The sequence below is a fragment of the Megascapheus bottae genome, chromosome 20 (genome assembly GCF_031878675.1).
Source record: "Megascapheus bottae isolate mThoBot1 chromosome 20, mThoBot2.hap1, whole genome shotgun sequence".
NCBI classification, from domain to species: domain Eukaryota; kingdom Metazoa; phylum Chordata; class Mammalia; order Rodentia; family Geomyidae; genus Megascapheus; species Megascapheus bottae.
This window is the reverse complement of record NC_143528.1, coordinates 12374896-12396090: the sequence shown is the minus strand read 5'-3', so window position 1 is coordinate 12396090 and position 21195 is coordinate 12374896. Positions and strand designations below refer to the sequence as shown.

At 41.4% G+C, this 21195-nt stretch overlaps 1 protein-coding gene across 3 annotated transcripts in view; it reads right to left on the bottom strand.

The window, feature by feature from the left end:
* Positions 1-12017: 12017 nt before the first annotated feature.
* Mfhas1 (multifunctional ROCO family signaling regulator 1) overlaps positions 12018-21195 on the bottom strand; it is an 88414-nt gene continuing 79236 nt past the window's right edge. Inside the window, exons 3-4 of one of the 3 annotated variants that reach the window (XM_090353977.1) lie at positions 18854-18964; positions 12018-14515 (exon numbers count right to left, since the gene is read on the bottom strand). In XM_090353977.1, coding sequence (XP_090210103.1) covers positions 18937-18964 — 28 coding nt within the window. In that variant the 3' untranslated portion in view covers positions 12018-14515; positions 18854-18936. Of the gene's footprint in view, positions 14516-15183; positions 15221-18853; positions 18965-21195 lie in introns of those variants that run through there. The other 2 variants (XM_090353978.1, XM_090353976.1) reach the window with 2 other exon arrangements.

The following is a 21195-nucleotide window of genomic DNA, read 5'->3' as shown; positions in this document are numbered from 1 at the left end:
TTGTAGATCACCCGTGCAACTTAGCTGTATATTGTAATTAAAATTGAGCTGATCTTTCTCCATTTTTGCTTAGCCTGAAGCTCATAAGCAAATTGAACGTAGAAATTATGTTGAACCTTATAATTAACAGTGCATATTTATTTCCATTGGTCTTGACTTTTCACTTTTTTTCTGGTCTCTATATGAATAATAACCTATATTTAAGTCTAAATTCTTTGTAAGATTTCCTAAGGTAGGCCAGGAGCTTGTCCTTTCCTTTATTTAATTACTTTTTTTTACATTTTTTGCTTTTTGTTTGTTAGAATTCTATAGGCTACATAAAGTGTTTAGATTGCTTGATAAAGTATAAAGATGAATGCATTTATAATTTTACCATTTGATGATAGCTAGCTAATATTTTGTAACATTTCTTCTTTATAAAATTAGAATCATATTATACATAGAATCATTGTGTTTAAACATGATTGGTGCTATAAAAAAGGGTACAAATATTCTGGATAAGCATGCCTTTAATTTAATTTGGGATATATCGCAAATGTATTGTTTCTACTATACAACATTGCAATGCATATATTTTATGCAAGTTTATGCTCACCTGGAACTTGATTCAGAACTAACTTTTAGACATGCAATTACTAGGTCTATGGATAGGAACATTTAAGCTTTTGGTAATGTTTGACTAAATAATGTTTTAGAAACCCTTTCTAGATTATTTTTAATTATCCAGCTTCCCAAGCTCCACACTAAGAAAACCTCCCAATAATTCCTCCATAAATATCTTTTTTATGTACCCATTTTCTTTTGGCATTTCCTCCTCCTTTTTAATGAGTAAACAGATGTTGATTTCATGGGAGAGAGCTTTGCAGAATGCGCTAGGGTAACCCGCAACATGCTTTACTGCTTGTTAAAAATGTCCACATCTAGTCAGGCACAATGATGCACTCCTGTAATCCCAGCTATCCAGATGGTGGAAGCGGGAAAGTCACAAGTTTGAGGCCAGCTTCTGCAAAGTTAGCAAAACCTATCTCAAAAACAAAATAAAAATCGAAGGGATGGTGGTATTGCTAAACATTTGTTTAGCATATGGCCTTGGCTTCAATTTTGGGAAATTTAGTATTGGGGAAAAAGTGTTCATAATCTTTTTTTTTGCCAGTCCTGGTCCTTGAACTCAGGGCCTTAGCACTGCCCTTGGGCTTTCTCAAGGCTAGAACTCCACTACTTGATCCACAGCACCACTTCTGGCTTTTTTCTACGTATGTGGTACCAAGGAATTGAACCTGGTTCTTAAGTGCATTCGCACCACACCACTTGGCCAAATTCCTGGCCAAAAAAATGTTCATATTCTTTTTTTTTTAAATGTTCATATTCTTATGTGAGGAGCCTGACTCTCTGTGCCTACACAGAAATAAGCCCAAATTTGTCTTAGGTGCCTAACAAAACTGTCACAGACAAGTTCTTTACATAATCCTTTTGAGTCTTTGCTTAAAAATATTGAAAGGACAACGTTTGATTTCTGTGTGGATGAAGTCCTCACTCTTTGCTATGGTAACCAAGACTGAGATCCACTGGTGTCCTAGCTTCCAGTATCATCTCTCTCTCCATCTGCCTCATGAACTCTCTGGCCACTGTTTTATTGGTTCTGCTACAAATTCTATGATCTCAATCGTCTTATTCATCTTTTTGCACTGCCCCTCTTTCTCCAGCTCCTACATGTACTTTCAGACAAGCTCCAGTGCTTCTACTTACATGGAGCCTTGTCAGCCGTACTGAGAACAAATTATTCTCATCTAAAGCACCCACTGACTCCTGCATGTCTGATGCTTCAAATGAAGTTTCAGCCTGCCTACCATACCACATTGTGTCCTTCTGGTATAGGATCTGGACCTTGGCCTTCGTCGTTGTGTTCAGGAGATATTTGTTATGAATGAGTGGACAGATGGATGGATAGATGACAGAAGGATGGATGGATAGATACTGAATGGAAAATACAAAAATAAAATAAAGGGGGCCCTAGTGGTAGAGTGCTTGCCTAACATGCATGAAGACCCGGGTTCAATTCCTCATTACCACATATGAAGAAAAAGCTGGAAGCCCCAGGACTGGCAAATAAATAAATAAATAAATACAAGAGATGGGGAAAAATAGTTAGGGATTCCCTTGATGTTCACTTATACATACCAAGAGGAGCTAACACAGTGTTAATACAACTAGAGGCAACCTCAGAATTGTCTTAATTGGCTATGTAGACATATGTTTTTGATATCTTTCTTTCTTTATGGTATATCAGTCAAAGGCTTAAAAACAGGGTCTGGGCTCTATCTATGAACTTCTTTTGCTCAAGGATAGTACTCTAGCACTTGAGCTACACCTCCATTTCTGGCTTTTTGGTAGTTTGTTTGTTTGTTTGTTGTGAGATAAGATATACCCAGGCTTTCCTTCCTGGGCTGGCTTTGAACCACAATACTTAGATCTCAGGCTCCTGAGCAGCTAGGATTTACAGACATGAGTCATCAGTGCCTGGCTGGTTTTTGCTATCTTAAAAGAAGTCCTTGAGGGGAATTCAGGATTGTGGGATAGGCATTTCAAAGATGCTCCCTACAGCTGAGGAGTAGAGGTAATGATCTCAGTGGGAGAGAGAAGAACCTGTTAATTTATTAATCAATCAGCTGCACTCTAGCCTGATGTCTGGGAGTTTACGTTAAAGGTTTACTCCAGGAGATAATAAATTAGGAGTTGGATAGAAGTCTAGCCAGTAGCTTAAAATGCTAGTAGGTAAAGTATGCTTGGCATTTCAGAGAGAAGAGACCTAAAGCATAAATGCAAGACAGCAGCAGAAAATAAAGCAGTTTCCACCACCAGGTGGCAGAGCAGAACAAATATCTCAGCAGTTCCATGCAAGCCCACACCCTGGCTCTTCTGTGCAGGAGTAAACTCACAGTCAAACACAATTGAGGCTATAAGCTAAGACCTTCATTTCCCTCTTGCTCCAATTTCACACTTACAGGAAATAAATTATCTGATAGGATGCTAAATTTTCAACTATTAAGAAAGTAATTAGAATAAATTATATAAATTGTTTATACAATATATCGGCAATCACAATAATAAACGAAAGCATTTATAGAATTACAACTGAATTATATCCTGAGTAAAGACAATAAATACTCAAGAATGATCATTTCACAGTCTTTTATTTATTTTATTATTATCTGTGCTTTTGAGGCTATGAACAGCGCTCATGTTTGTATATCACAGAGTGCTACTAAACATCTCTTTTCCATTCCACATTTCAAGTAGGGAATTAAAACTGGCTCTTAGAGGAAAACATACACCATGACAAAGGACAAATGTTAAAAATCTACTCTTCATCAGGCTGTTTAATTGTGAAACAGTACTGAACATCCCTGGGTGAGAAATAGGCAGACTGCCCAGTAGATTCTGCTGGCAGGCAAGGGGGAAATTTGGCCTTATAATTTAGCTCCGCTCACAGTTCAGACACACACCCGTGCAAGTGTACATGCACACACACACACACACACACACACACACACACACACACACACACACACAGCAGGAACTGGAATCTCCAACTCCAGGTAGAAGTAGATGAACTGTGAATTTGACTCTAGTCTGGGCTACAAAATGAGGTCCAGTCCCAAATTAAGCAAAACCTCTCCAAGCAAATTATAACTATGAAGAAAAAAATACTTTCCTAAAGCATCTAAAGATTAAGGGGGTACAGTCTAGCCATGCATGATGACTGATTTTTCTTTTGGAAAGTATCCAATGGTATTGCCAGGAAACTCCAATGCCAAAGTCCTTGCTCTGGAACTCTTAAGCTACCAAGTGGCAGCATTGGAACGTGCATATGACTGCTTTTAGAATTTCTTCTGGCACAGAGTACACTCTGGGCCTCAGGAGACAGGCATGTGACATTCTTAAGATATTTGAAACTTCAGCTGTCCCACTGTCCCCATCCCATTCACTCAGAACTGCTGGATACCACCACAGCTGATGGTGAAGCCCAGATCGGTGTATCTGTGTCTGATAGACACAGTCACAGACAAGTGACACCAAAAAATACGCCTGTGACAGGCAGACCAAAGGCCAGAGACCCTGGAAAGCTTTTTAAAAAAGGTAAATGTATATTATAAAAAGAAATGTACGCTGTGTCTGAGTAAATATAAATTCAAAGCATAAAACGATTAATTTCAATTGGAATTTTTTTGTGTGTGGAGTTCTCCCATTCATATGGAAGCCTTAAAAAAACTTAAACAAACCTCACATCTGTGTGTGTCTACAGGTTTTCTTTTTCTTTTTCTTCTTGTTCCCCCTATTTTCACTGATGGAGACTGAAGTTTGGACTTTGCATTTACTTAGCAAATGCTCTACCACTTGAGCCATGCCCCTAGATTTTATTTTGCATTTAGGTTGATTTTCAGATGAGGTCTTTGGCTAACTTTCCCCAGGTGGCCTCAAAAAATAGATTCTCCTGTCTTCATCATCCAGATAACTGAGACTGCAGTTATGTGCCAGTATGCTCAGCATTATTCTGGAAATAGGCCCTTGCCAACTTTTTGCACAGGCTGGCTTCAAACCCTCAGTCTTCCTGTCTTCACCTTCATAGTAATTGGGTCATCATAGGTGTATAATCACTCTTTGTAGCATCATTTTAGTAATATTTTGCATCAATTTTTCCTTTTTTTTGTGCCAGTAATGGAGCTTCTTGAACTTAGGGCCTGGGCACTGTCTCTTAGCCTTTCTCATGGCTGGCACTTTACCATTTGAGCCACAGCTCCATTTCCAGCATATTGTAGGTAAACTGAAAATAAGAGTCTTATGATGTTTCTGCTCAGGCTGGCTTTGAACTGAAATCCTCAGATCTCAGCTTCCTGAGTAGCTCTGTTTATAAATAGGAGCCACTGAAGCCAAGCTCCATGTACCTCTCCTATAGTTGCTTTACCTTTTTTTCTTTATTCATTTCTTTAATTTATTTATTTTTATTACTCATCTAACGGCTCGAACTTAGGACCTGGGCATTAACCCCGAGGCATTTTGTTCAAGGCTAGAGTTCTACCACTTGAGTCACAATTCTACTGGTTTTTTTGTGTTTAATTGAGGATAAGAATTTCTTGGACTTCCTTGGGCAGGCTGGCTTTGAATCTCAATCTTCAGATCTCAGCCTCCTGAATAGTGAGAATTACAGGTATGAGGCACTAATTCCATGGCTATTGTTTTACTTTTTATGGGAAACATGTTTGTATATAAACTTTGAGCCTCTTTCTGTGGTGCTGGGATAGATTTCTATAAGAAGCTTGACTTAGTAAAGGGCTTGAACACACTAACAACTTGTGTGGTAGCTAGCTGTTTTTCTAGTTGCATCGGAGAGTAGTGCAACTTAACTCCTCCTCCTAGGGTGTGGGGGTGGGACTGCATCCTGTCAGTGCTGAAGACAAAACCTTCAAAGAGACCATGTTTGGGAATGTTCAGAGGACTAGAAGCCATGAGATGTCTAGCAACATAAGAGGGATTTACTGACACAATTCTTCCTCACACTCTTATTTACAATTCTAATAATGGATACAAACCTGCTAGGGACTGGACTTTTGGCCTGTGGCCTCATCATCACTTTATAGTTTTATCCATCTGTGTTTCAAAACCCTGGGTTCCAAGAACATCATTTCCAAGGCTCCAGACTGTAAACACTCCTCGAGAGGCAGGATTTACTGTGTTCTGCCAGTCTTGTTCAAGGTCACGCTCCTTTTCACAAGTGATCATCCCTTCATAGAAAATTTATCCTCCATCCAACCTCTCCACTTTAGAGCTTGAACTTTCCACTCTTTCCACTTGTGTTTAAAAAATAATACTCAGATACAATCTTTGTAGATTCCGTAGATTGGTTTGTTAAGTGCTAGAGGAGGTTGCCAAGGAACCATCCATTCTAGAAGCTGCACCCCTTCTACCGTGCACTGGGAAGAGGAAACAGCAAAGGCCTCAGCCAAACCACATTAGCATTACCTCGGGTTCTGTGCGACAGATGCAAGGTGAGTCATAAGAAGAAGCAGGTCACAAGATGGATGCACAATTAGAGAATGACCCTAATCTTGGTGGGTCAGCGCCAGTAATTTGGTGGATGTGGGACAACAGCCTAATGAACTGGCATAGATTCAGCTGTGAAGTGGACTTAGGCGGGCATCTAGTTCAGAGAAGAGCAACCTACGGCCCAAAGCAGTCTAGGCACTTACCCCAAATGCCAGGGCTATGCGCTGCCAATGTGAATTTTCTTTATTTTTATTTTTAAACTTTAAAAAACTGTGATTATAAAGGTGATGCACAGAGAGATTACAGTCATGTAAGTCAGATAGACAGTGCATTCCTTTGGAGGCAGTATCACCCCTCCCTTCACTCCTTCCCTGTTTTTCCCTCCCATCTCCACCAAGAAGTTATATAATTCACTCTCAACATAGTGTGCAGGGAGTACCATTGCTGCATTTGTGTGTCCTTTGTCCCTCCATTTCTGTCTCCCTTTATACTCCCAAAGACATGTAAACAAACATACAGAACCAAAAGGAAAGAAAACAAAAGCAGTAACCAAAAAACCCACTTGTTTTCATTCCCTGGTGTTCATTTCAATACATACTATTTTGCATGACAAGATGCTCTGTGGATCTTATAGCTGGGTCTCCTGACTGAAAGTCCAGTGATTTTTTTTTCTCATACTACATTATGTGCCTCTAAAGCAGAGGTCCATTCAGCTTGGCAGAAGTGGTTGAAAGCCATAAGAGGTCAACCTCTATTGTTCTCTGTCATTGCCACCTGTACCTGGTGGAATTTTTCTGGAGCAATTCAGATGCCAACTCCTCTTCTTTGCACAGTCATCTCTCAGAAGGAAATAAAATTCACTTAAGAATTCATTTCCCTAGCCCTCTATTTTTAGCCTTTGTGCATGAATCTAACTCCGGAGCAAAAATCTTTCTCGATGCGATGGAAACCAATGTGCAATGAAATATGCAGCCGGAGAACTGTAATTTCCTGACCCCAAAACCATTAACCCCCAGCAATGCCATTGCATTAGCTTGTGCTTGTGTCATTATATAAACACACATTTGCCAGTTCAAAGCACTTGGAAGTGTTTCATTATGCTTTCTTCCTGGCCATGACCGTTGACCACTTGCCAAGGTTGAAGAATAACTAGCTTGTTCTGGGCTAGAAGGAAGAATTGTAGGAGAAACTGGATAATTATGTAGCACCATTGCATTGTAGTTCAGAATATGAATGCATTAGTCAGTCTTCTGTCATTCTGATAAAATACCCAAGCAGGGGTGGGAATAAATATTAAAGAAGGCTCATGTTCCAGTACATGAATGTGTGGCTCCATCATTTCTGGGAGCGTTGACATGGCAGAGAGCACATTGCTTACATCATGGCAGCCAGGAAGCAGAGAAAGAGAGAGATGAACCCTAGTCTCTTTAAGGACATGCTTCCCTTCTATTCTCCCCTACCTCACTCCCAGTGACCTCCTTCTGCTAACTAGAGCCCAGCCCCATAGTCTCACTCACTGATGTGGTCAACACCCTTATGAGCCAATCACCTCTCAAGTCCTGCCTCCAAACTTGTTGAGCTTTGGGGGATACCTCAGATCCAAATCGGAACATAGGTGTTAAGGAAGTACTTGTGCCAGGTGCCAGTGGCTTACACCTGTATTCCTGGCTACTCAGCAGGAGGCTGAGATCTGAGAATTGAGGTTCAAACCCAGCTTGAGCAGCATGAGACTCTTATCTCCAATTAACAACCAATTAGCTGAAAGTGGAGTGGTGGTTCCATTGGTGAAGCATTACCCTTGAGGTGAAAAACTCAGGAATAGCACCTACATTCTTAGTCTAAGCCTTAGGACCAGCATGCCCCTCCCCCCGAACCTCTCTCTCTCTTTCTCTCTCTCTCTCTCTCAGACTGTGACATGTAGCTAGACAACAGTCCAAGAGTTCCTTTCTTCCAAATCTTTCCCTTCAGTCTTTTGTTTGCATCCATTTCTGAGGCTCAGCAATGTCTCAAGTGTCTACCCTGTGCCTCCCCACCCCTCCACTCTCCCCAGTCTCTTGTTCTGAACTTTTGAGGGGTGTGGATTCTCTGCCCTGTGGGAGAGCTGCAGCGGTAATGAGGTTCGTGCTCTTGGCAGCCCTATCTCTAGGAGGTGGCCACAGCCTTCCCAGCCACTCTTGCCTGGTGAAATGCTTCAGCAAGAAGGGATGAGGGAGATAGAAACTCCAGCAAGAAGAGAAAGGCCTCTCAAGGAAAATGCAGCCCAAGATGGGGAGGTAAGGGCAGAAAGAATTGCCTTATATATAGTTTGCCACATTTGTCTAGAATAAAAAGCCTAGGTAGAGCTTCCAGGAACTAGAGCTAAAGGAGAAACACAGTAAAAGACGTCACAATCTGACATGGACTGCTGTTAACAATCATATATTTGCAGTTACTTCCCTCAGTGTCCACTAGGGATTCAAGGCATGGTGACTCATGGATATCTTAGTTCATAAAGGGTCAAGGACACTAATGCTAAAGTTCATATGTATGAATCCTACAGAAAACAGTTTAGTGTTTGGAATAGCCTATACTCAGCTTCCAATATACTTCACATTGTCTCTAACCATTCAGCTAATACCATGTAGCTGCTATGTGAGTAGTTATTGAAGGATTGACTCCTGCCTCATCCAGCAAAGCACAGGTGCATGCTTATGTGTTTGTCTGCAAGCAGGGCCTTCTGACCCTCCCCTCCGCACGGGAGACAACAGCCCCCTCATCCCAGGTAGAATATTACATACTCTGGGCCTGGCCAAAGACACCACCCTTGGCATCCAAGAGACCATAACCCATTTTTATTTTCTGCTTCTTGTTAAGCCCTATATAAGCCCACCACAAAATCCAGTCATTCTCACAACCATCCAACTTGTGGAAAGGTCTGTGACCCATTCTGGCAATAAACAGTGCTCATCTATTGGTAATACAGTCTGATCTATTCCTTTTCCATTCTTCTCCATTTTCCCAAGAGTTATGAAATTATTTGGGGGGTAATGATAACAATAAAAGAATTATGTTCAGCACACTCAATTTAAAAATATTTTCATCCAGATGTCAGAGGCTCACATCTGTAATCTTATGTACTCCAAGGACTGCGGTTCAAATCCAGCTCAAACAGAAAAGACCCATGAGATTCTTATTTCCAATTAACCACTTAAAAATTGGAAGTAGAGCTATGGCTCAAAGTGGTAGAGTACTAGCCTTGAGCAAAAGAGCCAGGGATAGTACTCAGGACCTGTGTTCAAGCCCCACAACTGACCACAAAAACCACCAAAAAAATGAATATTTTCACCTTTATATCAGCAACATTTTTGTTCTACTTCCATGATGGCTTTTTTCTCTGTTATTTGTGTATTAGCTGTTTTTTTTTTGTAAAACATATTATGTCTTTCTTAGGTTAAGGTACAGCTCAGTGGTAGAGCCCTTGTTTAGCACATGCCAGAGGCTGGGTTCAATTGCTGGCATTGGTATTTCTTTTTAGATGCATTTATTTTTAACACAAATATTTTATGACTAGTATAAACAGCCAATTAGCAAATACAATGGTAACAAACACAAATTCTGGGCTAGATATTACGGAAGACTCTGAATTGATGGCCTATTTTCTATACCAACAAAGTAGAGAAGTATTCACATATGTGGTAAGAACTTACTGCCCAGAGCTCTTCAGACAGTAGCCAATTTAATGTTCATAATAACTGAATGAAGTAAGCCATTTCCTTTGTACACACAAGGAAAAGTGAGGCACTTACAGATGGTGGAATCAAGATTCCAACAGATAGGGGTGCATTTTTATGGGCACATTCCCCATATATCATAAGAGAAGTGACAGTATTGACACCCCTGGGTTGCTGAAGCAGATTTCCAGTGTTTGGAAACCATTGGGGACAGCCTTAGATCACACTCAGAAAAAGTTTCCTTTCAAACTCTGCACATTCTCCTCTGCTTTTGGAGACTCCTAAATTCTATCAGCATCTTCAATGTTCTCTAAGTTCCACAGCCAGGACCTTTGGCTTTAATTAACAAAATGTTCCTCAAACCTACTGGTCATTTGCTTTTTAAAGCCCCTTTCTAGTGCAATAGCAAATCCCATCAGGTCATAGTCCTTATTGTTCCATGGGGGAATCAAATAGTCACAGGCAATGCTACCAGCTAGGGACCTTTCTTTCCTCTACCACATAAAGAATTATGCTGTAGGAAAAGTGGGAGCAGAGGCAAAATTTATTTGAAAGTGACACTATGGCACCAAAGATGGTGAGGACCTCTTGGTTACTGGTGGGTTAGCATAAACCTCCCAACTAAGATTCCTGACTGTTAGAGCTACTGGCATTATGCCTTATGCCCTAGAGGACAAAGAAGAGGATGAGGAAGGGGAGGAGGGAAGGAGAAGAGTACAGGTTTCTTGAGGCAGGAGAATGAGAAGTGAGAGATGGAAATTGGTAGTCTATTGTAGCACTTGTGAGGATATATATATATATCCCTGTGGGAATCTCAATTGTTCTGGCACCTCAACCCATGTGGAGGGACTCCTGCCCCTGCACAGGTTTGTTCTAGGGACATCAAGAACATTGTCTTAGTTAGGGTTGCCAGATGTATTTTTCAGGGTCTTCAGGAAGAAGAGGTGTTGTCTCCACCTGCCCCACTGTCTCTCCTCATCTGTCTAGTTTTCTCTTTCTGCCTCTCCCTCATCGAAATTCAGCACAGAAGGCCTCCCTGTGTTGGAACTGCTGGATTTGACGTTCAGAGAATGTAGAGCCTATTTTAAAAAGCCCACAATGAGTTGGGGGAAGTAGTTGTGGGAAGTAAGCATACAAGTGATAAATTATGCACTTCTAATTGTTATCACGGAAATCTGCTTTTCTCTGTCACCTGCTCAGCAGATTTTTCAATTTTTTTTCAAAAGGCTAAAGCTGATGATAGATGCTGTAATGACACTGTCTTCATCAGGACAAGGCAGCTGTGAGGTTGACATTACCTGATATAGCTGCAAGAGAGCCATTGACCTGGAGCCCATCAGGTTTCAATGCCCTTGGAAATTCTGCTAGTTGGTTTCCTTTTTCACTGACAGAGGCAAATCTGAACTCAGAGCATCTGATGATTCTACCTACCTTTTCAGGCATCTTTCATTAACATTTTCCTCATCTCAGCTGCTTCCTTCTTTTTTGGACCCAGGATCCTAATGCCTCTGGGCAGGATTTCTCTGGAGGATTTGTGGATTCTTATCAGCTCCTTTTAATAAGAAAAATAAAAACAAAACAGATGGAACAGAGCACTAGGTGGAAGGTGGGGAGTGGGTAAATGTCAGAAGGTCCTCAGAATATGTTACATAGAAGTCCTGGAGGGCCTCATGCAAAGAGTTCCTGCAAAGGAAGACTTGGAAGAGGGAACTTCCAACTCAGTAAGTTTGATGTAGGAATATAATACCTCACTGAAGAAGGAATCTGACCTACATCACATGGCCAGTGTTGGGCTGAGGATGCACAGGGCTAGCAGGTGTGAGGTCTTAGGTTCTAACCCCAGTCCCAAGAAGCTTGAAGGTGCTCCAGAAGCAGAGCACATGTTTGCTTGCCTTTTTTAATGCTATTTCTAGGCATTGGACTCGGGTTGTTTGCTAACAGCTGATTTTCTGCCACTTGAGCTATGCCTCCAGACTAGCTCTTTGCAGTTATTCTGCAGAGGTCATCTCACAGACATTTCCACCTGGGATGACATTGATTTTTGACACTCCGGGTCTCAACCTCCTGAGCAGCTAGGATGATAGGCATGAGCCACTAGCACTCGACTCAGAGGCAGAACTTTAAAGCAAGGGAACTTTGAGTTTCTCCTCAAGGGCTGCCACCCTCACCCCCTGTAGCTCAAAGTTAAGTAAAAATATAACATAATTACTCCTTAACTGATACACACTGAAATAAAACAAATAATCAAACTGGCAATACATTGCTTAACCATTTCTTTTATTGACATTTTAATATTTTTAAATTTCTTTCCCCATTAAGACAATGAAGTGAGAAATCGCAATTACAATTCACAGACTGCGGCATGAAGAACACATTCCATCCGGAATCACAGCAAACCTTTTCCTCTTTATTCAGACAGAAGAGTCCAATACATAAGTGTCAATAGGAGCAGAGTTGTTTTTTCTTAGAAGGGGGAAAACATTTATTCTGGCAGCACTTTTACAATTCCAGGAAGTGGTTTTGCAGGAATAGAAACCATAACAAACTTGGAGGGCATTGGTATGAGAGGCAAGGGACTCACTGGATGGAACAAATGCCTCTTGTGCTTAATGAATGGTCTGTCAGCCTTTGCTGGTGGCTGAGTCTTTCCAGGTGTTGCGAGAAAAAAAACGGAATTTCCTATATAGATGGCAAAATTCCTGTAGAGCAGTGTTTTCTGTATCTTCAACCTTCCCCAGCCCATGCTGAAAGCAAGTTCTCAGTATTATCTGGAGCTTCTTGTAGTCATATGACCCTCTACCATGACAACTCTTTGGCCACAACACACTAGATTTCCTCATACACTGCTTCTCTAGGGTTCAGATAACAGCACAAAACATCACTTGTCAAAAAAAGTAGTAGATATGAAGAACATGGGCATATGGGTTCATGAAAATAGTAAATCCTTCACAAGGGTTCAGCCCCAGTGACATTACTTTCACTTAGCAGAACCTCTGGGGAGTGATCCCAGAGTTGCATATTTGGAAGTCTTTTGCCAAACCCGAACAAAGCAGGTTGATTTGACAGCTGAAGAACTATCTGGTGCCAATTAAAAAAATCTAACTGCCAGTGGTCCATAAAGCAATTAAATGTTATCATTCAGTACACACACACACACACACACACACACACACACACGCACGCACGCACGAGAACTGTGACAAAAGGATTAACTAAATTCACCTTGTGAATATGTTCTAAAGGAAAATGAAACTTTACATATGAATTGTCATATGCAATTATCTTCAAAACTACACCTACAAATAGGGTACCCCACCTGACTTTATAATCAAGTTCTGAAGTCAACAGAGTTAACTGTTCCTACACAAATTGATTTGCAAATTCTCTAAATGCAGTTGTATATTCACTGTTAAATTTTAAATACGGGGAGACTTTGTACTCTATGGCATTCCAACAGTCAATACTTTGTAAAAGAAGGGAACGAGTAATACCAGCTGACTCACTTTGTCTGACACTAGTGAGAAACAGTTTTTACACATTTTCTATCCACACAGGGAAGAGGAAGATGTAAACAGAATCCTTTATATTCCTCAAAGAATGTGTTACTACTACAGCATATGCTGTTTGGCCCCAATTAGGAGACAGAGCAATTGGTTGGGTTTGCTTCTAAGTTTTACCTCATGTTGACTCTCAAACAAGGCTTTTACTACTTCTTGGCAATAGACGTCCAACAAGAGGCTCTGTATGAATAAATACACGATGTCAGGCTGTGCTCTCCACTGAGGATATTCTCAGCCAGATGTGGAAGAGCTGGCAAAGCATTTGCTAATTGTTGAACCCCATTCTAGAAAAAGAGGTACTTAATTGGAAAACCTCACAGAGCATTCAGAACTGACTCCAGATTACCTCAAGTTATTGAAAAACTCAGATTTTTCCATGGATTATTTGTCCCCTAGGGCCCCCTACAAGAGGCTGCCATAGTACGAATGTGGAAAGAGAACAGAAATACTCTCCCCACCATGCAAGGTAACTGCCAGGCAAGGACATTTTCTGAAATGCTTGTTGTAAGATCTTGTTAATTACTGGCAAAATAGATTTCTTTAACCTCTTCATTTTAATTTGAGAAGGTGGAATAAAGAATAAAGAAAGAACAAAAAATGTTCTACACTAAAATAAGAAATCAGCCTCATCCTGGCACAGTTCTCATGCAAAATATTGCACCCAGTGTCAACTAATGCTAGAAGCTTCAAACTGTATAAATTTAAATGTATTTGCATATTATAAAAATAAAGATAAACATATACATATTTTACACTAGTGACGGAACAGCAAGGAACGTCAGTCGATCAATCCATCTTTCACATTGAACAGAAATGAAATCCGAGTGTGCGAAATACTGCCACCTGTACTGTCACTATGGCTTGAATGTGCACAGAAAACAAAATCCCTGAGAAGCCATTAGACTTTTGTTTGTTTTTTTTCTTTTCTTCAAGTAGCGCTCCACGTGGAGGATCACAGTTCTGAGGTTCAGGTTGTGAAACATGCTCCATGTTCTTGCCCATCTTTCCCCGCCCCTCCACACCTTTCCAATGACCCTCTGAAAGCACCGGAACACAGCTTCACTCCTGGCCACGAACGTGCCTGGGAGAGGGGCGGGCTCGCAGGTACAGAAGATGATCCATGTGAGTTCCACTCTATTTTCTCCATGGAAATTCCACAGCCACAAACATCACTGGTTTCTGTGCTTTTCACCAACGCTCTTCCTGGATTGAGGATAAGACAGCCCAGAAATGACATCAGTAAAGGAGAATGGAGGTCTCAAGTATAAGAAAAGAAAGTCATATCATAAATTGCATTTCTGCATGGAATTCCATGTCGACTTCTAGAATATAAACGTAGATATCACGCCAATAATTCCAGCCCCGCCCCCAACAAAGCCTTTCTAGTAGTAAACTAGTCAAACATTACTGCTTGTGAGGCTAAGCTCAGATCAGCCTTAAAGTGGAATGATGCTAATTGGCTTTAACTAGATATTCCCTTATAATTGTATAGCTTAACAAGATTTCTAATTAAGGACCCCGAACTCTAAACACAGGTGTGCTCCCTTCCAGTCAACCCATGTAGGAACAGAAATATATGCCAAAACGGCAGCCTTGAGGTGAGGAGCTCAGGGACAGTGCCCAGGCCCAGAGTTCAAGCCCCATGACCCACAAAGAAAAAAAAAGAAATATATGCCAAAAATAAGCACAGACATCAGGACAGAAGTGTTCTTAGCCAGGCTGTCAAACCAGGTCTTGAGTTTGGTGTTACACAGAGAAGTCATTAGCTGCATTCCCAGCTAATCAAAGTGATAGATAGCTAAAACACAATGAAGAAAAACATAGTCAAATGCCTCCAACATTTACCTGGGTTTTTCTACAGCAGCCTGAGTGTTTTCTTAAAAGTATTTTAACAACATGTAATGAAACCTACAAAACAATGGGAAGGAAAGGGAAGGGGTTTATACCCTGCTGCTCCCACCCCCCTGTTCCACATCTCTCAGTGATGCTTGATTTCAAGGACATTGATCATTTAGCACCTAAGATAGCCTTCCAGCTCATCCAAGAATCATCTGAGGCTCCTTCAAATTAGGTAAGAAAAAACATCCCCAAAAGATTCATTTCCATTTATTATATGACAGGAATTGCACTTCATGGAGCAGTATTTTATTTCTTTTTCAACCTCTATCAGCATTACCAGGTCCCAATAGGAAGGTATCTCTTCCCTTGCAGACAAGGCCTGGTTTGTTACCTTGGCAAGCCTGCCCTGAAACATGCTTCATGTGTGAGAGAGAACCTGGCTTTTGATGGTCCTGAGGAATTTCATATTTCTGAGGCACTCAGACAGAGATAAACTTTTTTTATGTCTCCAAACCAGGATTCAAACTTGGTACCTGCTACTTTCCTTCACTGGCTAGTGCTATACCAAATGGGCCACACCATCAACTACATAAACTTTTTAAAATCCTAGAAATACAGTGAGTCCTTGGAAGAAAAGGTTTGACATTGTGTTCAATTCCAGCAGGGACTGTAAAGAGGATGTCAGTGCACAAACGCACATCTCAACCAGGTGCCTCGTGGGGGACTGTGAATGTGCCAATCAATATTCTCCTCATTGAATCTGATGACCCTTCAGAAACAAAGATAGTTGTGTCAGTCAGGCTGGCTGCTCCTCTGAGTAACAAAAAGACTGAGAAAAGCAGGCAAGAAAACATCCCACCACTCACTGTTTCCAGAAAGTCCCACATCCATCCCATATCTTATGGTGGGATTCTTTAAGAATCCAAGAAGAATCAAGAGCCATCAAATCTACAGCCTTTCCTATCTCAATAAACTTATCCTTGTCTTTCAGAAGCCATTTCTGCTGCTTCTTCCCACAACGTTTCCTGATTTTTCTGGGAGATTCTGTTCTGTCACTGTTCATATGACTGTTCATATACCTCTGTGGCAGGCATCATCTATTAATTGACTCATTTGTTTTAACTGCAATCTGACATAAGTTTGTCTGAGTATTCCTTTGATACCTGTCTTTTTAGATTCATGAGTGTCTGACTTGGTCATTTCTGAATTCTCAAGGCCTAGTCAATGCCTACCAGAAAGCCACTACTCAACAGAGAGTTACTGATAGATGATGCATATACTGTCTTGACAAAGTAGCTGAGGAACTATGAGATCATTCCTGTAACAGAGGTGCTCATAGTATTAAAGAGATAGCTGGGTGCTGATGGCTCGCTGTCTAGGACCCTAACTTCTTAAGAGGGCTGAGATCTCTAGACTGCTATTCAAAACAAGACTAGGCAGGAAGGTCCATGAGATTCTTATTTTCAATTAATCACCCTTCCCACCCCCCAAAAGCCAGAAGTGGAGATGGTGGCTCAAGTGGTAGAATGCTAGCATTGAGCTTAAAAAAGCACCCAGGCCTGGTAAGAGCAGCACACTCACATGTACGTATGTGCACGCGTGCACGCACGCACGCGCGCGCACACACACACACACACACACACACACACACACACACACAAACATGTATTAAAGAGATGTATAGGAAAATATCTCTGATTATAGAGTCTAGAATGTTAGGGAATCCTGTAAAGAAGGATGGGCCTTTATTGACAGGGAACATGGTTGAGCTAGAGAGAGCAAATCACTTATCTGCCAGCACCTCCTCCATAGTGTGTGCACCAACCAGTCCATACACACACCCACACCCACACCCACCCCCCCACATGAAACATAGCTGACCTCTCCCACAATAAGGGGAGCATATTGTGGGTCAGCAGAGTGGCTTGGGTCTAATGATGATGGGTCCTAACAGTCATTCTCAGGAATTTGAACTTGAGTGTGTAATTACCAGGAAGCCACTTAAGGGTTTTATACTGGGAGAGAAGCGATAGGGACTAACATTACAAGATAATATCTATTGCAAGGACAAAAAGAGTAGCTAGTAGGAAGCTCACTGAGACTCGCAGGAATCTCTGCTGGGATGGTAGCCCTAGAGAAAAGCAAGGGATCAAGGAGAAAGCTACATGAACCAATTCAGTCATGACAAGGGACTCTGATAAGATGGGACGACAGGTCTTGATGACAGAGTACTTATGGGGAAGGGAGGACAGGAAGGCATCGAAATGGATGGATTGCTGGCTTGGACAGAGAGGTGCAAAGCTATCCTATCACCTGAGAAAGAGATTGGATGAAAAACTTTGTGGGAGGAAGTCAGTAAATCCAGTTACAGGCACAAAGCTTATCAGACAGGATCTTAGTGAGACGTATAGAGCTGGGGGAGGGCTCAGCCTGGGGGTGCTGAGCTCAGACCCCAGATTCTCTCAAGACATACAAGAGGGACCTCGTAGGATACAACGAAGACAAAATGATTCAAAGTATTTAGACACTTAGACTGAAATTGAAGCCATCACATTTCGAGAGGGGAACATGATACCATGTGGAATTCACAGGGAAACCACAGTTGGTCCTAGGAGCCTTTCCTGTGATTTCCTGGATCAGCAGGTATAGGCCTGGAAGTGCATAATTTCAGTGATCAGTAGGTGTAAAGGTTGTCACTAGTGATGTTATATCTGGCCTTGGGGGGATTAGGGCAGGTGGTCAGTGGCCTAAAACATGAGTACCAATACCACAGGTGGCCGGGGTCTGGGCTGTGGACTGGCTGGTATTGATGGTGGAGGAGGTACTGGCAGGTGAGTGGTTTGCTCTCTGTAGGAATAAACTCACCCTGGGATGATTAGATCCTCCAGATCACTGTATGGATATATCACAATGTGACACCTTCATATTACCAACACATGCTAACTCAAAAATAATCAAATAAAATAAAGCTACATGCTAATAGAGAATGAACTCCTGTTCAACATATCCCATCTATAGAATTATCACAGGTGACACCTCTCCTCCCTTATACTATTAAGATATATACAGTGTTAAAAGAAAAAAAAAGATATATGCAGTGTTAAACCCCTTAGACTTTTCCTGGTGCTATATTCTGTATAATATTAACAGAAAATGAGCAGGGTGCTGGTGAGTCACACCTGCTATCCTATTTATTCAGGAGGCTGAGGTCTATGAATTGCAGTTCCAAACCAGTCTGAGTAGGAAAGTCTGTGAGATTCTTATCTCTAATTAAGCAGCAAAAAGCCAGAAGCAGAACTGTGGCTCAAGTGTTAGCGGGTTAACTCTGAGAGAAAAAGTTAGGCAAGAATTGAAGGCCCTGAGTTGAAGCTCCAGTATTAGGGCCCGAGAGCGCGTGAGAGCGCGCGCGCACACACACACACACACACACACACACACACACACACACACACACACAAATTTTACAACAACTTTTTCTTTCCCCCAACAAGGGTATAAAGTTTAATATAATGCAATGAAGAAGAGAATCAAGCCGTTTGCAAATGTAAGTGGATTCTAGACAAAGAAATGACGTTACCCTGTGATGCCCTGTTCCTAGAAATCTCTCCACTCCCAACTCCCCCTACAGTCTCCAGGCCTCCCACAGCCTTTTCTATTAAAAGAAAACAAAAAAAAACTACCTGTGCTCCCCCAGAGACTTACCCTTAAAAACTGGTGCTCCTAAAGTCACAGAGTGGGTACAGTAAAAATGTTGGCATTAGGGAAAGATGTACTATCATTTCCACTTAATTTTCCAAGAAAGTATGAAGATACCTAAGCAGAGAGGGGAGAATTCCAGGATCAATGTGGCTGACAGGCGGCTAGGAGGTTAAAGAGACAGTTGCTCCTGGCCTGAGGAAGCAGCCAGGCACAGCACAAGCCTGTCACTCCTAGCACAGGACAAAACAAATCAATGCGAATCAATGAGCTTTACCACTGGGCAACCTCCAAACCTAGCTTTGTCCTCTCAAATACCAGCCCCTCCTCTCACCATGCTTTAAAATTCTGTAGTTAGTAGGAAAGTACTCCATTATGATCAAAACCAAATTCATCTTACTCCTACTGCGTTCTGACATCACTCTTCAAGTTCACTGAGGAATCTAAGCAAGTGTAGACTGACTCTGCCTGATTATTTGGTGCTACTGTCTGAATCCTGCATTTTAGATAAAGGCTGTTTCTGTTGGTCTTAAATACTTTTCTGCCATAACAAAATCATGACTAAAGGTTTTGTGAAAAGTCATCAATGAATTTTTGAGAATACTTGCAAATAGCAAGTATCTGGAATTTAATGGGGTTTGTGCTTGAAAGAGAACTCCACTATGTACAGACAATAAATCAAGTTTCTTTTTTTTAAAGGAGTTTTGAAATACAGTCTCTCAGCTTTTTCCCCTATTGTTCTCATCAAAAACTTTTGAAAAAGGAGAAAGCTTAGCTCAACAATTTTCAAACCAGTCCATTTTTGTTAATCCTGTAACTCATAACCTGATCAAATCAGAATTATTTCCCTTCTTCATTTCTCATAAATTCCCCCTCCCCTCTCACTGCTCTGATGAGAAAGCACACAGACATTCCACCCCAAAAGAAAGCTTCAGGAACGATGGCTAATACATTCTCTTTCCTGTTCTCCCATATGACTGGGTATGGTGCTGGTGTAATCCTTCTTAGAAGGATTCTTAGAAGCTTCTTAGATGGCTGAAATCTGAGGATCACAGTTTGAAGCTAGCCCAAGCTAGAAAGTCTGTGGGGCTTTTTATCTCCAATTAACTACCCAAAAGCTGGAAGTGGAGCTGTGGCTCAAATGGTAGAGTGCCAGCCTTGTGCTAAAAACTAAAGGACAGTTCTTAGGGCCTGACTTTAAATCCCAATATTGGAAGGAAGGAAGGAAGGAAAGGAGGGAGGGAGGGAGGGAGGGAAACTACATGCCAGAGTGTAGGTTGTAGTACAATATCCCATAAGGTTAAAAAATTTCATCTGCTAATATGTTGTTTTTGTTTTGTCTTTGATATGAAAATCAGAGGTTATATTGGGTTTTCAGGCAGCATATCACAGAATATATACTTCAGAATTTCTTTAGAAAGAATGAGAAACATCCTGCATTGAACCTAACCATGAACACAAGGACTTGAATTCAATCCCTGGTACTACTACTACTACTACTACTACACACACACACACACACACACACACACACACACACACACACACACACACACACAATTGATATCTCCAACTGGCAACAGTAGTATTTTTGCATAGAAGCTCTCCCAGCCGGAGGGATGAAAGTAGGCAGCATCTCTACTCAAAGAGCCATTGGACAGTCAGAAATTGACAGCTCAGAACTCAAAAGATTCTTCCTTTTCTACTGATGTCATCTCCATCTCTATCTCACTCCCTGCATCTCTGAACTCAGAATTTTCAGACTCAACAAACCACAGACTGAGAAATTCTGATCAGTACTGAACCTGGCCAAGGTTTTATTTTCTAAGGAACATGGCATAACATCACTTTCATGTAGCAATCTATTACATATTATATAGCATTAGGTTGGGTACTATTGCCTTAAAAATGTATGTTGCACAGGCTATATGCAAATCCCATTTTTCTATAAACATTTTGAGCATCAGCTGATTCTGGTATTCCTGGAAGGGAGGGAGATCCAGGAAGCAGTCTCTATGTAAGTAGAATCAATACCCAAGGATGACCCAACGCCTCAGGTACAGAGTGCAGCAGGCTCTGGACGCCTTGGGTGCAGTAGCTCTGTGTAGTTCTTAAACAGGGGCTCCTTATTTCCCTCCAGTCAGCTTCCCCTCACTTCCATCCCTCCACTGTCCTGTAGGTTGGGGGCTAGCAGTGAGATGGTGGGGGAGGGATATGAACTCACTGCCTTTATACTAAATTGTGTCAGGGATAACATGAGTTTATGACAACTTCTTCCTAACTCAAGAATCTGCATAATGGGAGGTCCCTGGCCACCAACACCACGAGTAACTCTCAACATCTCCACT